This window comes from Cokeromyces recurvatus (genome assembly GCF_025118155.1).
Source record: "Cokeromyces recurvatus strain NRRL 2243 chromosome Unknown BX663scaffold_15, whole genome shotgun sequence".
NCBI lineage: Eukaryota > Fungi > Mucoromycota > Mucoromycetes > Mucorales > Mucoraceae > Cokeromyces > Cokeromyces recurvatus.
Window position 1 is genome coordinate 80,228 of NW_026251401.1, and position 22,029 is coordinate 102,256.

General features: G+C 29.1%; 7 protein-coding genes across 7 annotated transcripts; 3 read left to right on the forward strand and 4 right to left on the reverse strand.

Annotated features, from left to right (window-relative positions):
* Nucleotides 1-2,096: 2,096 nt before the first annotated feature.
* Nucleotides 2,097-3,318, reverse strand: BX663DRAFT_552487 (coatomer epsilon subunit-domain-containing protein; the record flags this gene model as incomplete). The annotated part of the gene is made up of 5 exons (XM_051531373.1): nt 2,097-2,205; nt 2,301-2,389; nt 2,445-2,603; nt 2,665-2,800; nt 2,891-3,318. 5 exons carry the CDS (start codon nt 3,316-3,318, stop codon nt 2,097-2,099), a joined length of 921 nt encoding a protein of 306 aa, XP_051382039.1.
* Nucleotides 3,319-4,422: 1,104 nt separating this feature from the next.
* Nucleotides 4,423-6,341, forward strand: BX663DRAFT_511618 (uncharacterized protein). The gene is made up of 9 exons (XM_051527904.1): nt 4,423-4,626; nt 4,684-4,788; nt 4,863-4,917; nt 5,001-5,143; nt 5,201-5,292; nt 5,355-5,532; nt 5,590-5,869; nt 5,940-6,120; nt 6,202-6,341. Exons 1-8 carry the CDS (start codon nt 4,474-4,476, stop codon nt 5,948-5,950), a joined length of 1,017 nt encoding a protein of 338 aa, XP_051382040.1. The 5' UTR covers nt 4,423-4,473; the 3' UTR covers nt 5,951-6,120; nt 6,202-6,341.
* A 1,645-nt stretch (nt 6,342-7,986) lies between these two features.
* On the forward strand, nt 7,987-10,387 carry BX663DRAFT_552490 (uncharacterized protein; the record flags this gene model as incomplete). Its single annotated transcript, XM_051531374.1, has 5 exons — nt 7,987-8,535; nt 8,597-8,701; nt 8,926-9,033; nt 9,110-9,607; nt 9,683-10,387. The coding sequence occupies 5 exons, from the start codon at nt 7,987-7,989 to the stop codon at nt 10,385-10,387; spliced, it is 1,965 nt and encodes a 654-aa protein (XP_051382041.1).
* Nucleotides 10,388-10,482: 95 nt separating this feature from the next.
* On the reverse strand, nt 10,483-13,208 carry BX663DRAFT_511622 (ELMO/CED-12 family-domain-containing protein). The gene is made up of 6 exons (XM_051527905.1): nt 13,017-13,208; nt 12,459-12,941; nt 12,152-12,364; nt 11,876-12,086; nt 11,514-11,808; nt 10,483-11,464 (listed from the first exon to the last, which is right to left on the reverse strand). Exons 1-6 carry the CDS (start codon nt 13,182-13,184, stop codon nt 10,609-10,611), a joined length of 2,226 nt encoding a protein of 741 aa, XP_051382042.1. The 5' UTR covers nt 13,185-13,208; the 3' UTR covers nt 10,483-10,608.
* A 643-nt stretch (nt 13,209-13,851) lies between these two features.
* BX663DRAFT_511623 (uncharacterized protein) lies at nt 13,852-14,581 on the forward strand. Its single transcript, XM_051527906.1, has one exon. It carries the CDS (start codon nt 13,879-13,881, stop codon nt 14,440-14,442), a length of 564 nt encoding a protein of 187 aa, XP_051382043.1. The 5' UTR covers nt 13,852-13,878; the 3' UTR covers nt 14,443-14,581.
* A 1,867-nt stretch (nt 14,582-16,448) lies between these two features.
* On the reverse strand, nt 16,449-18,073 carry BX663DRAFT_543539 (aspartic peptidase domain-containing protein). The gene is made up of 2 exons (XM_051530849.1): nt 17,714-18,073; nt 16,449-17,636 (listed from the first exon to the last, which is right to left on the reverse strand). The coding sequence occupies exons 1-2, from the start codon at nt 17,989-17,991 to the stop codon at nt 16,565-16,567; spliced, it is 1,350 nt and encodes a 449-aa protein (XP_051382044.1). The 5' UTR covers nt 17,992-18,073; the 3' UTR covers nt 16,449-16,564.
* Nucleotides 18,074-20,758: 2,685 nt separating this feature from the next.
* On the reverse strand, nt 20,759-21,917 carry BX663DRAFT_421747 (aspartic peptidase domain-containing protein; the record flags this gene model as incomplete). Its single annotated transcript, XM_051522411.1, has 2 exons — nt 20,759-21,782; nt 21,850-21,917. Coding segments are annotated over 2 exons (1,092 nt in total), but the record flags the coding sequence as incomplete, so codon positions are not given.
* Between the last annotated feature and the right edge of the window lie 112 nt (nt 21,918-22,029).

Here is a 22,029-nt window from a genome sequence, read left to right on the forward strand (position 1 = left end):
TTTTTGATCACTTGACAAATTTATTTCCTGGTCTGATTAAGTAAAGGATGCCAATATGGGTACTATTATTAGTGAGGGAATTAGAGGAGGAGTAATGATTTAAGGATTGGATATCTAAGATAAGGCAGTAGTAGAGACATCTCTTTATTGTGTTGTACATAATACAGCCTGTTTAATATAATACTTATTACTAGTTATTTACAGAACCAACAATATATCCTTTTTGAATAATCAAAGAAAATATTATAATGTGAGCTGATCGAGAAGGAATAACAAAGGATAAGGATATAACTTCAAATAGTATAACTTGAATAGCTCTATTTAAATGTCGCTTTTACTATTATACTTAAAGCTTATAGTACCAACAAGTAAGAAATAATAAAAAATGTTAACCAAAGTGATAGTTAGTTGTATATAAGAAAGAGATCAAGAGACGAATATGATGTTGTTTCTTAAGACAAGTCAAATATAACAACTATCTAACCATGAAGACAAAATATAGCTTTTATTTACAGATATAATATAGGCTAACAAATGAGTCTAAATCAACATAGACTAAAAGATACTAGACCCTTCAAAAAAACCAAAATAAAAATTTCAATTCTTTCCTTATTTTGAATTAATCCAATCTCTTTATATACAATACGTAAATTTATATTATCATCAAAATGAGACATACATGCCATTTATATGCCGCAGATTCAGCAAAGAATCAATTATAATTGACTAGAACAAACTTCTTCAGATCGGTTTCATAAAGTGTCTCTATAATCTTTTAGATGGACATTCCTTTTACGCAAAAAAAAAAAAAAAAAAAAAAAAAAAAAAAAAAAAAAAGTGAAAAAGGTCTGCTTTGATTATAGTCGATAAAGAAATTGGAGTAAAACTGTTAATATATAATATAGTGGAATAAACTAGACTAGATATCAACAATGTTAGGCATATGTATATCTGCATAACATATATTCTTCAAAGTTAGTATATCCATCAAAATAATTTAGTAAGCAGCAATCAGCTGTAGTTAGATTATCTCATCTATTATTATCCAGATTAATTCTTCCGACTTTTACGGGAATAACCCAACATCTTTGATATTGACGATAATTATTATCTCCTTTAACAGTAGTAGGAAGAGAAGGTAATAGTTCAAGCTATTAGACTTTAACTAGTAAGAAATAATGTTAACTCAACTGATAAACAATTACAAATTGCTTGTCTTACATTATAATTATTTTTTGATATTATTTTGATGAATTTGATAATATTAATACTTGATAGTTGCATATAAATTATGTGTAACTAGAAGGCTTTTCGTAAATAGACGATGCACATGTTCATAAATAAAAGAAGGTTTGTGCAAATTAATTGGATAAAATTTTTTTTTACTCCTTAAAAAAATTACTCCTTAAAAAAAAATGTTTATATAAAAAGGGCTGCAAAAAATTACAATTTTCTTTTTTTTTTTCTTTTTTTTTCCTTTATGGTCATCAACTGGCTATTCCACGGCCGTGAGATGACTGTGCCCCAAGGGCCCAGAGTATCTCTTCAGATCGCATGCTCCTCTCGGAGGTGTGCGGCTTTCGTTCAGATACGTCCCATTTCAGAAATAATAAATGTTAATAAAACAAAAAAATGACAGAGACCAGCAAGTCTATTAGTTTAAATATATCCCAAATATACGGATCTATTTTATACTTTGGCAATTGAGCCTGTTGGGATATTTACTTTATTTTTTTTTTCTAAAAAAAAAAAAAAAAAAAAAGACATCTATCTTTATCTTTATACAACTAAGCTTAGTTAGTACACTACTCAGTTTTACAAGGTTGTAGCTTCATTGTGCAATGTAAGAGGATAATAAAGCTATTATAATGTTGTTATATAGATCAAGATAAAGTGTGTCTCATATTGTAAAGCACAACATGATAGTTTTACTCAGTGTTTAAAGTAGTTTTCCTTGTATTTGTCCTATCCCCTTTCCTCCTATTTTTTTTTTTCTTAATGAGAAACAAAAGATGTATATAATAAGCCTATACAGCAGCAAGAAACCAATAAAAAACGGAGCTATTTTTCTATTTTTGTTTATTATGACAATTGTTTTAAGCGGTGTTGACTAAAGCGAAACGAGATGCATTACGATCAAACAAACTTGACTTCAAGTCAAGATCCTTCAAATAAGGATGGTTTGGTGCAACTTCTCTTAATTGGCTAAATACAAGTTAGTTAATAAGTTATTCTTTTATATGCATATATAAAAAAAAAAGAAAAATAAAATAAAATAAAAAATAATTAAATAAATTTACCTAATATAGCGGTTAACCACTTCTTGAGATTTTGCAGTCAAAGTAGCGCATGTAATCAAGTTAATGAGAGTATCAGGATCATTAGAATCCTAATAAAAAAATATGAATATTACCTCAGTTTAACTTTATTATTGTTATTATTACCTTATTTTGTGCTTCTAATAACAAACTTTCAGCTTCAGGATATCTACCTAATGCAAGATTAGCTGCCGCCTGACCATTTAAGATTTTAACAGTTTGAGACGTGTTTGATTGAGCACATTCCTCATAAATATAAAATGCTTCTTGATACTTTTCTCCACCCTATATTTATGTATTAAATATAATTGAATATGACAAGGAAGAACAAGTTCATTATACTTACAACGCGAAGATCAATCCAAGCTTCCATCAATTGTAGTAATAAGGCATCTTCAGCCCAGGTCTTTACATGTTTAATTTCATCTCTAGCCAAGTCGAGGCGATTCAATTGAAGATAAATTTGAACGGCTAAAGCAGAGCTAAAAATAATAAAAAGTTGATGAGTTTATAAATTGTTTGATTTTGTTTATATATATATATATATATATATTTTAAATCTGAAAAATTACCATTCCAACTTTTTTTCACGAGAATGAATAACTCTTAAAGCATCTTCAAGGCGGTCTGCTTGCACGAAAAGAGTAGCAATAGTAACTTGAACAATGGAGTTAATACGATTGGCTCCCTCTTCAAATAAAGCATTAGCTCTTGTAACAAATTCTTCAACATTATTGAAATCATTTTTTTGCTTATCGGATAAAAACTCAGCCAAAAGCTTAATGGCCTTTAAGGATGCGTCTTGACTGTCATCAACATCGTTAATGACTAAATTAAATTTGCCTTGAGCAACATATGAACGGTACAAGAATATTTTTGCTTCTTGTTTTGCTTCAGTAGAAAAAAGGCCATTTGTGGTGCTGACTTCGTTGATGACAGCCTGGTAATTGCCAACAGCAAAAAGATTACGGATGCCAAATAAAATTGATTCTTCGTCCATCTAATAATAAGGATAAAAAAAAAAATGAAAAAAAAGCGGTATTAATCTTGTTTAGCTGAGTATGTTAATTTTATATTAAGTGGAGTAAGTAGTGGTGTGTATTTAAGAGTGTAGTGTGTATAGTATATGAATACCATAAATAAGCATAAATTTATTGTAAAGTTTATTTGTGTCCATGTGCTGACCCACTTTACCTTTCTGCTTTTTGTTCTCTCTCTCTCTTTTATTTTTTGATAGTTATACTTTTATGTCGCTTTATTAAGTATGATTATTTGCCTTGATTAACATGCAATTATCTATTTATTTGTGTTATTGAAGAGAAGCAGCTATAAGAAATAATAAAAAAATATGTATTGCATATATTGTCTTTAAACTGCTAGGTTATTTATTTGTTAGAACAAAAATAATGTTTCTTGAATCTTGAAGCTCAATTTTTTTTTTTATGGTACGACGTGTTCTAGAAGTTTAAGAAAGATTGCCCTTTTCTCTATAAAAACTTGCTATAATAATCTGTTTAGCCAATTAAAAATGATTTAAAAATAAAATAAAATAAAAAGACTGTACCTGCTGTCAAAATCAATCCATCATGCTAATAAGGCCAACTATATTATACACTACATAATTTAAAATCGTTCATATATTTGCTTTCTTGAAATATATTTACACGTGCATTGTCAATAAATATAACTTTTATTTCTTATTATATAAAAGGAGGAATTAAACGATTTACTTTATAAATTACTTTTATGTATTCTATCTTCTTCTATTACATAATGTTTGCTATGTGCTTCCTCCACCAATATACTCTAACTATTGTATTTAAATTATAAATAAAGTAAAGCCGCCTCCTCCACTTATTATTATGTGTTGTCGCTTTTTTATACAACAATCTTCGCGGCTTTTTTTTTTTTTTTTTGTAGAATAACCTGACAAAAATAGTTAACTGTCTACTCAGATATAGTTAAAATTAAAAATGACGTAGTAAAAATGTAACTTGAATAAGGGAAACAGCGGAATCTCTAATCATATACAGTTACATAATCATTAGAGAACACATTATATCTGATTGATTGACATCTCGTTTTTTTATTTTTATTTTTTATCTTTTATTTTTATTTCTTTACAACTAGAAAAAAAAAAAAAAGGGGGTATCCAATGTCGAACCAACCTATTAGAATCGGAATTATCGGTACAGGTATTTTTGCTCATCGTCATCACCGAGCATACCAATCTGTTGGTAATGACAAGTTTCAAATTGTGGCGTGTGCCAATCGATCCAAGGAAAAAGCTTTAGCATTTGCAAAGGAGGTAATAATAATAATAATAATAATAATACAGTAAGTCTAGTTACTGAACATAGAGTAGATTGGTATTGATGAATCTGCTGTCTATACAAACTTTACTGAGCTTATTAACGATCCTAACGTTGATGCAGTGGACGTTATTCTTCCCGTTCAGTTTAACAAAGAGGTATATCATGTTACTAACTTACACATATAATAATAATGTAAGGTTTACATTAAACTTTTTTTTTTTTTACTAAGGTAATTGAAGCTGCTATCGCCGCTAATAAGCATGTCATGTTTGAGAAACCTATTGGTAAGCTGCTAGAATATAAAAGAAAAGAAATTAGAAATGCATTTTACTCGAGAATTGAATGTATTTAATTTATTTTTGTGTAGCCGCTTCTCTGAAAGATGCTCGTGAGATTGTTTTGTTATCTCAAAAGACAAAGACGACTGTAGTTGCTGTTAATGAAAACTGGTCTTATCATCCTTTAGTCAATGCTGTGGCTGAGTATGTGAGAGATGGTGGAATTGGAGAGGTAAAAGTTTGAAGGAATTTATATATTTAGGGGTCATACTCATGTGTTGTTATTTAGATTGTCAACTTTACATATGACTCAGCACGTCCTTATAATCCAAATTCTCCTTATCATTCAACCAAATGGCGCCAAAATCCTTTACATCCAGGGTAAGTTTAACTTGATATAAATGAAAGAAAAGACGACTCAATCATTCTATATCTCCATATAGAGGATATCTTAGCGATGGCTGTGTTCATGATATGGCCCATTTGGTTCCTATCCTTGGAAAATTCACATCCGTTGCTGCTTTTGCAACTAAAAGACACAAAGTACATGTTCTTGAAGATACTTTAGCTACTACCATCAAATTAGAAAATGGAGGTGTTGGTGTCGCTAACTTTACTTTTGTAAGTTAAAGTTTATATATATAAAAAAAGGAAAAGAAAGACTCACTTTGTTGATAGTGCTCAGCAGGTGTTAAAAAGATGACTTTATTTGTCCATGGTACTGAAGGCTCCATTGAACTCATCGATGAAACTACGGTCAATTTATTTGACAAATCGGGCAAACCTGTTGATATCTCACCTATTACATCACTTCAATCTAATTCACCTGGTAATGGTTTATCTGATGTAGAAGGTGAATTGGCTGCCTTTTATAATGCTGTTCGACATGGTAAAAAATTAGGTGTTTCTACAGAAGAGGCCTTCCATCATCTTGCATTTATTGTTGCTGCTTTAGAATCTATTGCATCTGAAAAAGTTGTAAAGATTGAACAAATATAATAAACTTTTTTAATTATATAATGCAATACATTTATATTAGTTCATCTTGAAGAAAAAAAAAACTGTCCTCTTCTTCTTATAAACGATTTAACTGCCATAATTCTTCTTCATCGTCTTGAATATGTTGTGGTAAATGACTCCATTGTCTATTATCCATACCATCTCGGGCAAAATGGAGCAAACCTGTGTTATGTAAGAGGCTTTTACCAACTAGTATTATTAATGTATGGTTAGAACGTATGAAATATTGTCTTTATTTTATTTATATATTTTTATGAATTTATATTTTACCACAAGTTCCACAACAAAAACACCAGCATAGGCCTGTAAGAAATACTGAGGCCATTATTATTAAAATAAACCACATTTGAGCCACTGTAATTTCCATATTGCTTAATATATATGAGATGAAAAAAAAAGGGGGGGAGAGGGGGTGAAAAAAGATACTGTCTATGTATAATTTTTTTTTATTATATTACCTTTTTGGGTATGTCATACCTTAGATTTATTATATAACCTTGATTTGAAAATATTTACATAAAAAAAATTATTACATAATTGAATATTTTAAATGGTACTGGGCTGCCTAGTTCAGCTCGAATAAAATAATAGTAAAAAAAGAAACTAACAAAATATATATATATATATAAGAGATGCAAGGAAAGAAAGAGAGGGAGAGAGAGATGAAGATATATAAATATGTATGTATGTATGTATGTATTTTTGCGCTTATAATTCAGAATTTCTTGTCCTTGTTAAGTAACAAATTATGTTCTAAATCAAGCTCTATAAAGTTTTCTTCAGAGAAAAATGTTTTCTTGCCTTTCTAAAAACCAAAATAGAATTAGTTAACATTACAAGCACTATAGTACATGAATAACAAAAAGGCTTGCCATTTTTTTTTTCATAGTTATCTCGTCTCTATATATAAAACATAACAATATCAGCAGAGTTTCAAACGCAAAATTCATCAATACTCATTTTCTACAACATAGACAGCATCAACATGCTCCTTACTTTAGTGTTATTTCAGTTGATTATATATAAATAAAGATAAAGCAAGAATTCATTAAAAATCTTAGCAACAGTCCATTTTTGTGAAGCGTAGCGTAAAAATTAGTTACCGGGCAAATTATCGTGATCCTGATAAAATAATAGACAGAATCCTGTTCCTGAAATAAATAAAGGCGAGTTTAAAATAGCTCAAGGCACTCATAATTGAGTATTATATATATATGTAAAAAGATATACCATGATATACCTTTTTTTTTGGTGGGAGGGTCTTTTGTAAAAAAAAATATCAACAAGAATGGTAAGAATAAGATAAAATTTTTTCCTGCATCATGCAAAAATAATAGACAAGTAAAATGTAAAGTATTAGTGATATCTTATATAGTTTATATTCTACTTATAATAGAATAGATGACTATTCTGGTCTTTTTTTTTTTAAGGAAATTTAAATTGACAGCTGCACGTGTTTATCGATAAAATTGACGAGTGAATATAATAAAAGCATGCACTCGAGAATGAAAATGACGTGAAATAGACAGTAATTTGGTACAGAAAAAAAAAAGAGAAACATAACTTTATTTGCATAGAACGATATATAATTTTTATGCGAATTTCGTCTGGTTGACGTTGATTTTATCGATGAATATCTAGTTAGGAATGTGGAATGTTAACGTCTTGTTTAAGATATATCTGTATTATTTGTGAATTGAATATAATAGTTAATCATATGTCAGGATTAGAGATATGTTCTTATGAATGAATATAAGAAAATAAGTAGAAGAGATTAATACTCGTATAAAATCTAAAGTTAGTAGTAGAATCATGGGGGGGAGGGGTACCTATTTTTTTTTTTTGTTACTAGTGTATAAATTATTAAATTTTATTTGAATACCATTAAAGAATGAACTAAAGTAATTTTTATTTAATATTTTAATGCATGGATTTCATTTCCATTTTTCTGAATAATTATAAATATGTAAAAGACGTTTTTATAATTTTTCTCTTCTTTACGTATGTACATACATTTATTCTCAATACCAAATTCTTAAAAAAAAACAAAAAAAAATGACAATCATGAATGTTAACAACAACAACAATAATAATAATCAACGTTTTTTCAAGTTAGGAAAATTTATTAAAACATACAACACTAAGAATGAAGACCTTGAGAAAGTAGTTGAAGTCAAGACGACTCTTCTCGGAAAGTTAACAAAGAGATTTGTAAAAACGACCAAGATCCATTCCTTGATCAAGAAACAGGACGACCCTGCTGACAAGCTCTGTGTGTCCTCATTAAAGAGCGTTCCTGAACGGTCTTCTCTTTCCTCCTCTTTGTCAGTCAATGACTGGCAAGTTCATGAAGAGTTGAAAAAGCCGATCGCTCATCGCCAAGCAGAGCTTTGGAAAGAATTTGCTGTTGTTGGCACCGACAGCATTCCTGGTCCAGCAACTAATGGCAGGTTACCAGCTTCCTGGAGAGAAAGCATGATTCTTTCCGGAAAGGTCAAGATATTGGATGCAATGAATGATAAAGAGATCAAATACCAGGAGTTGATACATGAGATCATTTATACTGAACAATTGTATGTACATGATCTCATTTTGATTCATGAGGTATGGATTCATATAATAGGATGCTATACATATCATAGATATAAATTATTTATTATAACAGATTTTTATGAAGGAATCCCGTCAGTTTAATGGATTACCTTCTTCAGTAAAGATTTTGTTTGATAATGTCACCGAAATCATTCAAGTTCATTTGAATATGTTAAAGGTAAATTATTATTATTTTGTAAAAATTAGGAATCTAATAAATATATTTATCTCCTTCGTGACATATCATTAGGATTTGAAAAGTCTGCAAAATAGTACATGCGGAGTAATAAATTCTATTATGAGCATTTTCAATTATTATGTAAAAAGAAAAAAAAAGTTAAAGAGGAGGAAGGAGAAGATTATAGATGTTAACCATCTTTTTTATATCACAATAATTCGTAGCTTGATTTTTTCTCGTTATATTCTGTTTATTTTGACATTTTTGAAGATGCTACAAATACAATTGAAGATTGTATTAAATCAAAGAATGAATTTGGCTTATTCTTAGCAGTAAGTATTTACCCTCCCCGAATTATAATTATTATATTATTATTTTTTTTTCTAAAATATATATGTATATATTTAGCGTCGTTCGTTATGGGAAGAATGCAAGAACTTATCTTTAACTGCTTACTTATTGAAGCCTATTCCAAGGATAATGGCGTATCCTTTATTCTTCAAATCTTTACTTCGATGTGTGCCTGAAACAGATTATATACATGAAGATATTCAATCCTGCTTGGCAAAGTTGGAGAGAATGCTTCGTTACTTTGAAGAAAAGAGGGCAGATGAGGATGATTATAAGAAACTCGTAGATCTTGAGAACCGTATTGTTGGATTAGATGGCTCATCTCCAGTTCATATTGCGAAATATGGTAGAAAATTGATTTATGAAGGTTATCTCGACACTACTACCCCTAGTCCAAAAAGATACCAAGATCATCAGCTATCAGAACAAATTCAAGAAGCTTTGGTTGATACTACCACACAGTCTCTTTTTAAAAGAAATAATCGCTTCCCTAGAATTATTCGAAAGAAGCAAGTTTATGTATTCTTATTCAATGATTTAGTTGTTTGCACTTATGTAAGTTTATTTTTTTTTTTAAAAAAAAAAAAAAGAAAAGAAAAAAAAACCTAAATGTATTTGTTAATTTTGTAGGAACGTAATAAAAAGAAAAAATCAAATATGAAGGGTCGCAATTTACGTAAGAGGCTGTTTTATGGTCCATCTGCAGATACGCTTTTCAAGCTTGCTCAAGTTGCAGGCAATCTTCACTCGTTTGAACGTGAATCTGGCACTTGCTCCTTCAAGCATCCTTCATTATTTCAACCTATTACTGATTTTATCTCTAATGTATTCCACACAAATAACAATGACTCTAAAAGGGTTAGAGACTATAAGAAACAACGCCATGATAGTGAACAAGTATCAGTATTACAAAAGAAGACATTAGGATTTAATTGTATGATTGAAACAGCTAGTAATAATGTCTCTACTCAAGTAAGTTTTATTGCCGATTCATTTGAAACAAAGGATACTTGGTGTGGCTATCTAGAAAACATTAGAGTTGAATACTTGAATAATGCCGCAAATAATGTAAATGAATACGAACTTTATATTCAACAAAAAATCAAATTTGCTCAGGAGTCGCTTCTTTCATTTAATGATCGTTCAACTGAAGTATTCCCTGACTCAACTTGTACAATATGGATTAACGAAAATACGAAATTAGACAATGATGATTGTTTCTCTAATTTGAAGAATATTACATATGATATAAAGCTTCCAGTTGAATTTGAAGGTTTCTTGAAGAATACTTTTAATAATAGAATTTGGACTTCCAATATTTCTATTCTTTTGTGAAAAAAAATGAAAAAAAAACGGAAACAACTTTTGTATCAAGAAGACTTGTAATATATATATATATAGAGTAATTAAGTATGATGTACAGATTATTTATTTATTTATTTATTTTTCTTATATCCAAGTATCTATGTACAGAAATTGTTATATAACTTGATTTGTTTAAAATAATAAATATATCATATACCATAATAATAGGTATTTATTAATAACGGATATTATTATGATGATGTATAGTCAAAAGTAGTATCATAAAAAAATCCAGTACCTAAACCAGAAGGTACTGGAGGTACTTCTATAACACCGTGAGGAACTTCAACTCGATCTCCAGCAATCTGTAATAATTTTACTTTCACGCCCACTTCTGTAAGGGTGTGAAATAACTCAGCAGTTTCTTTGCAAGTAAACCGCTTATCAAGTAATAACATACTGAATCCGTCTTTCCATTCAGCTGCTTGAGTTGTTGTGGCACAATAAAATTCAGCGAGCGGAATATTATGATCCGTATATAATGCAAATGATAATTTGCTAGCATATGGAGCTGATGATAGACTGCTATCCAACATCATGTTGTTACTATTACTGAATGCTTGTGACGTAGCACTATGATGATTCATGGATGACTTGGTATGTATTGTTTGAATTTCAACAATGGAACTTAAATCAATACGGTTAGGTAGCTTTTCATATGATTTTAATATGGGAGCTATTTTTTCTGAAAAATCACCATACATGAGCGCCTTTTTAGATTGGCTTAATTTGTAATATCGCCAGCGTTTATTACCAGTCGTTGTACTCATATTGTTAGTTAACAAAGAGGAAGAAAGAGATGGATTGTTATTGAGAGGTGTAGTAGTAGTGGTAACAGTAGTAGTAGCAGCAGAAGTAGTAGTAGTAGCGTTTGTAATAGTAGATACTAAATGTAAAGAATTATTATTATTATTGCTATTTGATGGAATGACAGACATTCTTTGTTGAGATACAGGACAAGGAAACCAAGCACCCTCTAGTAAACAACTAATTCTTTGTTTCTTAAGAAACTCATAAGATTGTCTAGATAATCGTGTACGTAGATGACTAAAAAATGTTTAAGTATATATTATATAATACAGTTTAATATCTATACCTAATAGCATCTCTTCCTAATAAATCATCAGCCCATTCAAGTTCTTTTAAGCGACGGTCACGAATTTGTTGATATGGAGTTTCAAACATAATTCGATCAAACTCGATTATATTTTTGGATGTAAGACTGTCGTTTAATGTTGATCTTAATTGACTCCTTACAAGAGCTGAAACCTTTGAGAAATCGAACGTTGTAGCTTCCATATCATGAAATATTCTAAAGAAAGTTTGTAAAGTTGTAGAATGCACATGGTTAAAATTTAATATTAATGGTTGGAATTCACTTTTAGTAGTATCTAACAAAAGGGAATGAATTTAGTCTACCTACTGATTTATTGATTTTATATTTATTTATTTATTTACTTATTGATGTTGCAGTTATATTCCAGTGACTAAGTAATAAATCTGTAACTTCTATACTTGCTTTTGCAAATGGACATCGTTTGCCCTCTGGACGATGAGTTTGCTCTAAAATTAGTTTTGAATACAAATCTTGATTATTTATAACGAAATAATGCATTCCTTCCAAACCAAAAAGACCTATTCGTCTAAATTCTCTATGAGGCACTTCTGACTAAACATTGTAAAACATATAAATAAAATAAAATAAAGAAAGAAGACTATATGTTATATACATACTGTAAATCCAATCTTTTTCCATTTCTTTGCACCTGGTATATCAACTTGCTCTAACTTTGCAATTTCCCATATATCATTCAACATTTTGACATGATGCGGATTATTTATTGAAACAGCTGAGTTATACCTTTTATTTAAATTTTGCATAAAAACTGTTTGGTATTCAAGTATCATTAATTTCAGTTCAGTTGAAGGATGGTGATTCATTAGTCTCTATTTTATATGTATATTTTAGAAAAAATAAAATTAAATTAAATTAAAAAAAAACTGTCTTATTACTTATATGTAAAGTCTTTTCGAAATATACCAAAATATTTTTTTGTAAGTTGGAGTGTTCATACATGCTTGAAAGCTGACTTCGATATTCATCTGTTACGTATTTTAAGATGACAATCAAAAGTGACATACTCGTGATAGATAACATGTATTCTGGGCTTAGGAGTCTATCTACAAGAGTCGTAATGAAGGTTGGTTCAGCTTCAATTGCTTTATGTATGGTTGGATAGCCATAACAACGAATGGATGAAACGGAATCTGATGTTGCACAAACTAATTTGACTAAAATCGCGATAGCAGGACGAGCAATGGTAGCCAGTTGTTCTATCACGACAACATGTGCAATATGAATAATAAAGTCATCCTCTAACGACTCCCAACCTGTATCATGTTCCATAAGAGATAAAAAAGAATTTAGTGCGTAAGCTAAAGTATTTCCTGTAGAATTTTTGATGATATCACATAAAGAACCCAATCCTCCTCTTTCTAAAAATTCAGCTGCAAACTCTTTCTCCTTTTTTTTTTTTTTTTTTTTTTTTGATTTGATTTAATAGGATGCATAAATTTTTGTTTGTTTTATATGTCTTACTTTTAAATAACCTTGCAATGAGAAAGTTGCAATTTTAAGTGATTTATCGTCCTTTGCAGTAGAGATATTCACATTTGATGAACTTTCAGATAAACTAAAACCGGAAGAAAGTCTTTTAATAGCTTCTTGTGCAGTTGGTTTGGAATCAAAATTATAAGATTGAGACATTGAAAAAATAAATAAATAAATAAATAAAAAAAAATTAGAGGTAAAAAATAAATAAAAACTCTAAACCTTATATGGCCACGTGATAGTATATCTGCTTCAACCAATTATTTGTCCATTTTTTCATAGCTTAACCTGGTTTTGAAATTAAAATAAATCCAGGAAAAAAAAAAAAGGAATGGTCTAGAGATAATTCAAAATATCAGAAAACTATTCTTATTACACACTTTTTGAAAGAAAGGTATTAATTAAATTAATCTTCAACTTTAAACATGTCGACAATCTCGAAATGGTTAATCATCGATATTAAATACCAATCTTTATTTCAAGTAAAAATTAGGGAAGGACGATGAATTAATTACTTCTAATGTAGAGAAAAAAAAAAGAGAGGGAAAGGCTATGTTCGAAAGATTAAATGAAGAATATCAAATAGCATCTAAATTGAATAGAAAAAAAAAGAAAGGAATTCAGTTTATTGTTCCTATTTTTTGTAGTCTATTAATTCAATACAGAGACTAAGCCGTTTTATGATTTGTTCCACTCACTCAATACGTGTTTATATAATCAATTTTGAAAAAAAAAAAAAAAAAAAAATCTGAGTTTCAACGAATGAATCCATGAAATGTATAAAAACGACAAATTTAAGAATTTTTTAATATTTTTTTAATATTTTTTTTTTTTCTTTTCTTCTAAAAATATGAGTACTTTAATAATTGACAAGGACTTTAATGATGACATTATACATTTGAATGAAGAACCCTTGTATGCATATAGTTCACCTTTTACTATAGATGAGCTTTATCCTCAACAAAAAAGTTTATTTAATGATAATACTAAAAATTTATTTGATAATTCAAGTGAAGAAGAATTTCATCCACAAGCACCTCCTCCTTCACCACAATCAAAACCTATGCTTGATATGATATTCACTTCAAAGCTTAATGAAAATGAAACATTATTTCCTTTTGAACAACATGCTCAAGCTTTAGATAAGCTATTACGTAAAACATTAAAGAAAAATAGGAATGGAAGTATAATAAAATCTTCTAAAAGACAAAGATCGAGTTGTTTACGTATACTTCCTGTTAACAATCAAGAAACGTCACTATTATCTCCTTCATGGAAAACAAGAACAAAAAGTCAAAAAATGGATTTTATTATAAAGGCTACTGAAAATACAAAGAAGTTAAAATCAGTTATAATTTTAGATGATAAAGAAGAAGAAAAGATAATTAATGAATTAAAAGATATGGGATTATAAGTTTTAATTTAACTATGCATGCATATATCGAATAAGTGACAAAGGAAGAAGAAGAAGAAGAAGAAACAAAAAAAGAAAAAAAGAAAAGAATACCTTTCTATATAAATACATACGCAATCATACATATTATTTATACATAAACTATAAATGTACAGAGCTTTACTATGCCAATTTATGGCAATAAATAAATATGAACTAAATAATAAATAACTTGAGTTCACTTTATATTCATTTATCGATAAAAAGAAGCTTATAAAGGTAACAAAGAGTTCTTCATTATTATAAGGTTTTACTTGATAGTCTTTTCAAACTAAATTGAATGATACTCCCTATATGTTGTTGTTATTGTGATACTTGTTCAATATTTCATAATCTGTCTTATGCAGTCTTATGCATTAATATCATGTTACGAGGCAAGGATTCATTGGACAGGTCAGGGAGTACAATGACTTTAATATTAACCATCTTTAGTATTATGTCCATACTATGCTTCCGAAAGTAAAGTGTCTATTGGGAAGAGACTGTTATTTATTTTATTAATAAAGAATAGTAAATATTGTATATGAAGTATATGTTAAATAGCATAGACCTCGTAAGAATGAATTTCACATCATTGTCTTTATTTCAGTTTAAGGGTTCTTTATTGAATATGAAAGTATTATGAAAAAAAGCCCTATCATGTATCTTCTTCAACATTTGAACAATCATACTGGCGCTTTTCTTTTTATAAACATATATTCAAATATTGAATTTTTTCCAATCCAATGACTTGCCGGATTTTTTTTTTTTTTGGACTTCTTAAGGTTATAAACTCTACATCAGATTCGATATTTTAAAGTAAAGATACTACTTCAATGAAATGCTTTACGATAACGAAAGATAGTTAATCGAAAAGCTATATGCATAGTATAATATCAATATTGTTAATGGTTACAAGAAATTAAACTTCCAAGAAAGTATTCAAAGAAACAGAAATGATTGGACTATAAAAGCCTTATTCAGTACCAAGGGATATCTCCTCATTCTTATATCGAACATACTATATTACTCAGTCAATTGAACTGAGACTCCTATTTTTATTTCACTTCAATGGCCACAAATGTAATCAAAATCTTGTTTTGTGTAAAAATCCAATGCAAAAAAAAAAAAAAAAAAAAAAAAAAAAAAAAAAAAAAGAAAGAAAGAAAGAAAAGAAATCGTCGCGTAAAGCTAAAAAATGGACATGCAAAAATAAAAATAAAAAAAGAATGCGTAAATGGATTGGGAAAATCCAATATTTATACATATACAGTCTCTTATAAATATTGTATTATTTGATAATCAGTAGAAATGCTTACATTTAATAAACTTTCTACTAAACATACTAATAACAAATGAGGCCATTTAGTTGAAATTGGCAAACATTAAAAAAAAAAGGTATAAAATATATACCAATATAATTTGCTTAAAACAAGGATAATATCAAGTAAATAAAAATAAAATAAAATAGGAAATATAAAGAAATAAAGTAAAAGAGACAAAGGAAGTATGTTGAGACTTGTTAATAAGTTTTATTAAGATAAATATGAGTTAAGAATTTTAATACAAAATAAAGGTAAACAATGTTAGATTATTTATATCTTTTGTGGATAAGGATAATGACTAATAATATACCAAACTGTATTTGATAATATTAAGAGTTATACATGTCTTTTTTGTATGTATGTATATATTTATTTTTATAAACTAATACATGTACTCTGAGTAAAATCTATTATTATTACGCGTACCTGCGTTATTCTTACTTTACCCCAGTTTAACTTTATAAAATTTATATTCAGCAGAACAATAATAGAAGAAGACATAGTTTTAGATGTAAGGCTTTTATTCCTTATTTTTCCTATACAAGGGTAAATATATTCTTAATATGTCTGCAGACAGAATTATCATAAAGGTGTCTTACTTGTTCTATTATGGCTATTTTATCTTATTGAATTAAGTTATAAATTTTACAACCATGACAAAATAATTTAATATAAATGCTATTTTTTATTTTACAAGTGTATATATGAAAAAAAAATGAAATGAAACAGAATATTGCATAAAGTAGGACTATTAAAAAATAGTCTTTCTTTTTTTAAGTTTAAGATTTGGTTACTTTAGTCGTTGTTCCTACTGCAGCAGAGAAGCCAACTTGACTATTTTTTGCATCAAAAGTAAGATAAGTGTTTCTAAGAATATTTTCGCCAAATATGAATATATTTTCCCCTGTAGCTTCAATAATAGCTCCTTCAACAATACCCCATACACAGGATTTAGCGGTAGATAAATCATTTGTATCTGTAGGATGAATCAAACTCTTTACTGGTACATCGACATTAATAATGGGTGACCCCTTACTTGTGGATGACTGGTAGGAAAATTTTACACGAACATCTGAGGAATGATAGTTACAATCTACAACATAGAGGCCTTCGAAACGACCATGAGCTACGGGATATGTTGTTTGGCCTGTCAAAGCACTTAATGTCTTTTTAGCGTATTCTGGTTTGATATAAGTTAAAGTGGTACCAGTATCAATTATAGTTCGATAAGACTTATCAAATCCGATGTTTGTAGCTTCGCCATCCTCCTTTGTTATAGAAATATCCTGAAGGAAGACTTCCCATCCTTCAGAAGTCTTTTCATTTTTATTAGCAACTTGAGCATATTCAATGGATCCGGTATACAAATCAGTGTTTGCGCCACCTAAAGCTAATTCACCACTCCATCCCAAAGCGTCACGTTCGTCTTTATATCCCAAAGAGATAGAAAACACAGCTTCTTTGATCAAATTTTGCTGTATCATGTGATAAAAAAGATTCGCAGACGGGCTATCTGTTTTGTCTTGTGCATTCATATTTTGGTAACCAAAGCCGAGAATACCATCAACACGAACCGTGGATGGTTCTTCCTTGTTACCCGTGTTGACAGTAACCTCTCTAGGATGTAAAATTCCTTGTTGCATTTCAGCTAACCCAAACTTTTGGTTTTGAACTTGAATACCTGCTAATGTAACTACATCCGTACCATATTGACCTATAACCGTACCAGTACCATAACTTAAATCCAATGTATCATCTAAATAGTTGAAGGTAGATGAATCGTATGTGATGAAAGGTGTAGAAGGACATTCGAATGATGGACAGTCCTCGCTAGCAACCCATAATTCAGTGCTATATATATATGTATATATAATATTATATTATATGTTAGTAGATGTATATGTGTATTGAATAAGACATGTATATACCTTCCAGTATCTAAAATCAGTTGAAATTGTTGTGCAGGTGTGCCAATTCCGATACCAACAAGATACTGAGTATACCAATCGAAAATAGGAGCACTTGATAACGCACCATCTCTACGTAGAAGAGATACGTTAAAATTTTCTCTAGCTATGACATTTCTTGAGATAATGGGAAGTTTGATTAACGAAGGCTCTCGACTAATCGAGGCTGCAGTAACCACTGAAGATCCAGTCAAAAGTGAAAGCTTCAAAATCGAAAATAATAGACTGCTCACAACCATTTTTATATATATGTATGTATATATATATATATGTATGTATATATATTAGTATACTTTATAAATAAAGGCTATAGAAATAACAATAACAAAAAAAACAAGTTGAAGAAGGAGAAATGATCTATTATTTATATATATTATAGACAGAGGAAAAATAAAGAAACATAACTCAATCATGTCAGAAATTTGATTCTCCGCGTCTATCATTTTTACAGGCTTCAATAATTCCGCTTTTATTGATTTCATAAAAAAAATACTGAAAGTATAATAGTGGATGTAATTTTTTTTTTCAAGAATTTATCAGATTAATAAAGATTATCGTAATACAAACTTCGTATTTACAAACTGATTCTTTAGTAGATAATAAATTTTTCAGAAAATTTTGTTCCTAATTTTACAAAGTTTGAATCAATCACTGTTTCTTGTAAATACTTGTCCGATAACTAGGAGCTCTTAGGTCCAGAAATTATTATTTAGAATGTATGAATAATTATGATTTTGTTTTATCTATATTTGTATCAATTCTTGTTTCTTGTAAACACTTGTTCGATAAATGGGAACTCTCGTATCTTGAAATTATTATCTAGAATGTATGGAAATTCATGACTTTTTTTTTTTTTAAAAAAAAAAATCCATATTTGTATCAATTCTTGCTTCTTGTAAACACTCGCGTCTTGAAATTATTATGAAAATGCGTGATTTTTTTTTTAAATCCATATTTGTATCAATTGCTGTTTCTTGTAAACACTTAATCGACAAATGGGAGCTCTCACATCTTGAAATTATTATAAATATTCATGATTTTTTTTTGTTTTATTTTTATTTGTATCAATTTCCGTTTCTTGTAGTCGCTTATTCGATGAATGGGAACTCTCGGGTCTTGAAATTATTACTTAGAATATATGAATATTCATGATTTTTTTTAATATCTATATTTGTAACAATTCCTGTTTTTTTTTTTTTTTTTTTTTTTTTTTTTTTTTTTGTAAACACTTATTCGATGAATGGGAACTCTCAGGTCTAAAAACTATTACTTAGAATGTATGGATATTTATGATTTTGTTTTGTCTATATTTGTATCAATTTCTGTTTCTTATAGTCGCTTATTCGACAAGTAAGAATTCTTGGGTCCTGAAACTATTGTTTAGAATACATGAATATTCATGATTTTTTTTTCTGTTTCTCTCTTTATCCATATATTACATAGCCTATTTACCTGAAGTAGCTTTATCAATTGTATTTTTTTTGAGCTGTTAAGCAATCTATAGGTTAAAAAAAGCATTCCAAGAAACAGAAATGATTGGATTATAAGGGTTTTATTTAGTGCCAAGGGATATTAAAGTTGAATACATATCTCCTCATCCTTACATCGAATATAGTTTATTACTCAGTCAATTGAACTGGGCCTCCTATTTTTATTTCAGACCAATGGCTACAAATGTAATGAAAATTTTTATTTATCCATAAAAGATAATCTGTTTTGTGTAAAAATCCAACGCAATGTTGAAAAAAAATAAAAAAATAAAAATAAAAATAGGATGCGTAGATGGATCGGGAAAATCCAAAATATGCATACAATCTCCTATAATAATCAGTCATGTTGCATATATAATTCTGTATTACATAATATTCTATAATATTCAGATCAGAGTCATTAGTGATTGAATGATATCATAGTTCACAGTTCTGCACTTTATGCATACAGTATTAATTTGATTTCAGTTTATATAAGACATTCTTGTGTTACGAGTTAAAATTACATAATAACAGACACTGGTGTTATCAAAGCGATAATGAGGCAAAACATAGAGTAAAGAGTTACTGATGATGAGGATGAATATATATATTATAGATTAGTTACAACATACTAGTATTATTCTTATTGAATATACTCATTTATAAATGTAATCATATATTATCTATTCTAGTTAAATACACTGTGATATGTAATGGAATACATCCAAGTAGTACATTGAAAGAATGAATATAGAGTATATAAGAAACTGGTTAATATATAAATCTACATTGTAGTGCCTTCTCTATATCATCCACAGGTATGAATAAACGAAGTTTCATTATTTGGTTTCAAAGAAATAGCCAGCTAGATTATAAGGACTCATAATTTAATTTAAATTTTGGTGAACTGAGATTAATTTTCAATCAGGGTCAAAGTATTATAAACCTTAATTAATTTTTAGGGGGTGAGAACACTTTTCTCTCACGATCTCCACATTCTGTTCCTGTTGCGAAGTTACTTGTTCTTCAAAAAGATCCATTTTGCACTTATTTCAAAAGTTCAATTTTTTTTAATTATTTAATTTTTCTCGATATATAAAAGTTTTCATATATTTATTCTGTCTTACTCTATTTTTGCCTGATTATCAAGTAAAACTGTTTATATTTAATAAACTTTCTACTAAACATATTAATAGCAAATAATGCCATTTAGCTGAAATTGACAAACCATTAGAAAAAAGGATGGTATAAAGTACATATTGATATAATTTGTTTAAAACTAGGATAATATCAATAAATCTGTTCGTTACCATCAGAGAATGATTGAATATAAATACTATTTTCTATTTTTTTTTTATTTTTTTTATTTTTTATTTTATTTTACAAGTATACACATATATGAAAAAAAAAGCAAAATGAAACAGAATATTGCATAAAGTGGAACTATTAAAAATAATAGAGTCTAAGTTCATGAAGATTTAGTTACTTTAGTAGTTGATCCTAGAGCAGCAGAGAAACCAATTTGATTCTTTCCTACGTCAAAAGTAATATACGTGTTTCTAAGGAAACTTTGTCCAAATAAGAATAGTCCTGCATCTTCATCATCACCATCATTCACAGCTTTTCCAATAATACCCCAGCCACAAGTTGTAGCAGTAGATAGATCATTTGTATTTAAAGGATAAATTAAACTTGATACAGGTACATCCACAGTTACAGAGGCTGACTTCTTCTTCATAGATGTCTTGAAGACAAATTGTAAACGAGCATCTGAATTACGATATTCACAATCGATAAGAAAGAGACCTCCTGGACGAGTGATGATAAATGATGTTTGGCCTGTTAAAGCACTTAATGTTTCTTTAGCAAATTCCATATCAACGTAAGATAAAGTGGTACCAGTATCAATGATTGTTCGACGAGGCCCTTTCAACTTGATATCTAAAACCTTGTGATTCTCTGTACTCTTTGTCATAGAGATACCCTGAGTGAGGACTTGCCACATTTTATAGGACTTCTTCTTTTTCTTTTGAGATATAACTGAAACATATTCAATGTCTCCTGTATACAAATCAGTGTTTGAACCACCTAAAGTTAATTCACCATTCCATCCTACAACATTATGGGTCCTATTAAATCCCATATAGATAGAGAACACTTCATCTGGGATCAACTTTTGCTTCATCATGTTAAAAAGAAGTGGGTCATAATGTCCTTTTCCTTTCACTCGTGTAGTTAACTTTGGGTAAGCAAGACCTAGAATACCATCAACACGAACCACAGATGATTCACCCTTCTTATGAGCCGTAGTCACATTTACCTTTTCATTACGTAATACTCCTTCTGTCTCATCAGCTAGCGCAAATATTTGTTTTTTAACTTTAACATCGGCTAATGTAACTACATCCGTAGCAAATTCACCTAGTGCTTCACCACTTCCATACAGTACATGAAATTTTTTATTCAAGTCCTTGTAGGTAGATGACTCGTAGCTGTCAAATCGTTTAGAGTGACACATTGTTGATGGACAGCACTCGCTAGCAACCCATAAATCAGCACTATATATATATATATATATTATATGTTAGTAGATGTATATGTGTATTGCATAAGACACGTATATACCTTCCAGTATCTAGAATCACATTAAATTGTTGTGGAGGTGTGCCAATTCCGATATTAGCAAGATACTGAGTATACCAATAGAAAACAGGAGTCTCTGCTAACGTGTTATCTCTACGTTGAAGAGATACATTATGATTGGTTTTAATTATGTCACCTTGTGAGATAAAAGGAATTTTGATC

Excerpts from the sequence above, each read along its gene's own strand:
- BX663DRAFT_511618 (XM_051527904.1), top strand. The coding sequence starts at position 4,474 with ATGTCGAACCAACCTATTAGAATCGGAATTATCGGTACAGGTATTTTT. Across the intron at positions 4,789-4,862 it reads CCGTTCAGTTTAACAAAGAG|GTAATTGAAGCTGCTATCGC; the intron begins GTATATCATGTT and ends TTTTTTACTAAG. Across the intron at positions 5,533-5,589 it reads GTGTCGCTAACTTTACTTTT|TGCTCAGCAGGTGTTAAAAA; the intron begins GTAAGTTAAAGT and ends CTTTGTTGATAG.
- BX663DRAFT_511622 (XM_051527905.1), bottom strand. The coding sequence starts at position 13,184 with ATGTCTCAATCTTATAATTTTGATTCCAAACCAACTGCACAAGAAGCT. Across the intron at positions 12,087-12,151 it reads GGAAAAAGATTGGATTTACA|TCAGAAGTGCCTCATAGAGA; the intron begins GTATGTATATAA and ends TACAATGTTTAG. Across the intron at positions 11,465-11,513 it reads TTAGGAAGAGATGCTATTAG|TCATCTACGTACACGATTAT; the intron begins GTATAGATATTA and ends AACATTTTTTAG.
- BX663DRAFT_511623 (XM_051527906.1), top strand. The coding sequence starts at position 13,879 with ATGAGTACTTTAATAATTGACAAGGACTTTAATGATGACATTATACAT.
- BX663DRAFT_543539 (XM_051530849.1), bottom strand. The coding sequence starts at position 17,991 with ATGGTTGTGAGCAGTCTATTATTTTCGATTTTGAAGCTTTCACTTTTG. Across the intron at positions 17,637-17,713 it reads CTGATTTTAGATACTGGAAG|CACTGAATTATGGGTTGCTA; the intron begins GTATATACATGT and ends ATATATATATAG.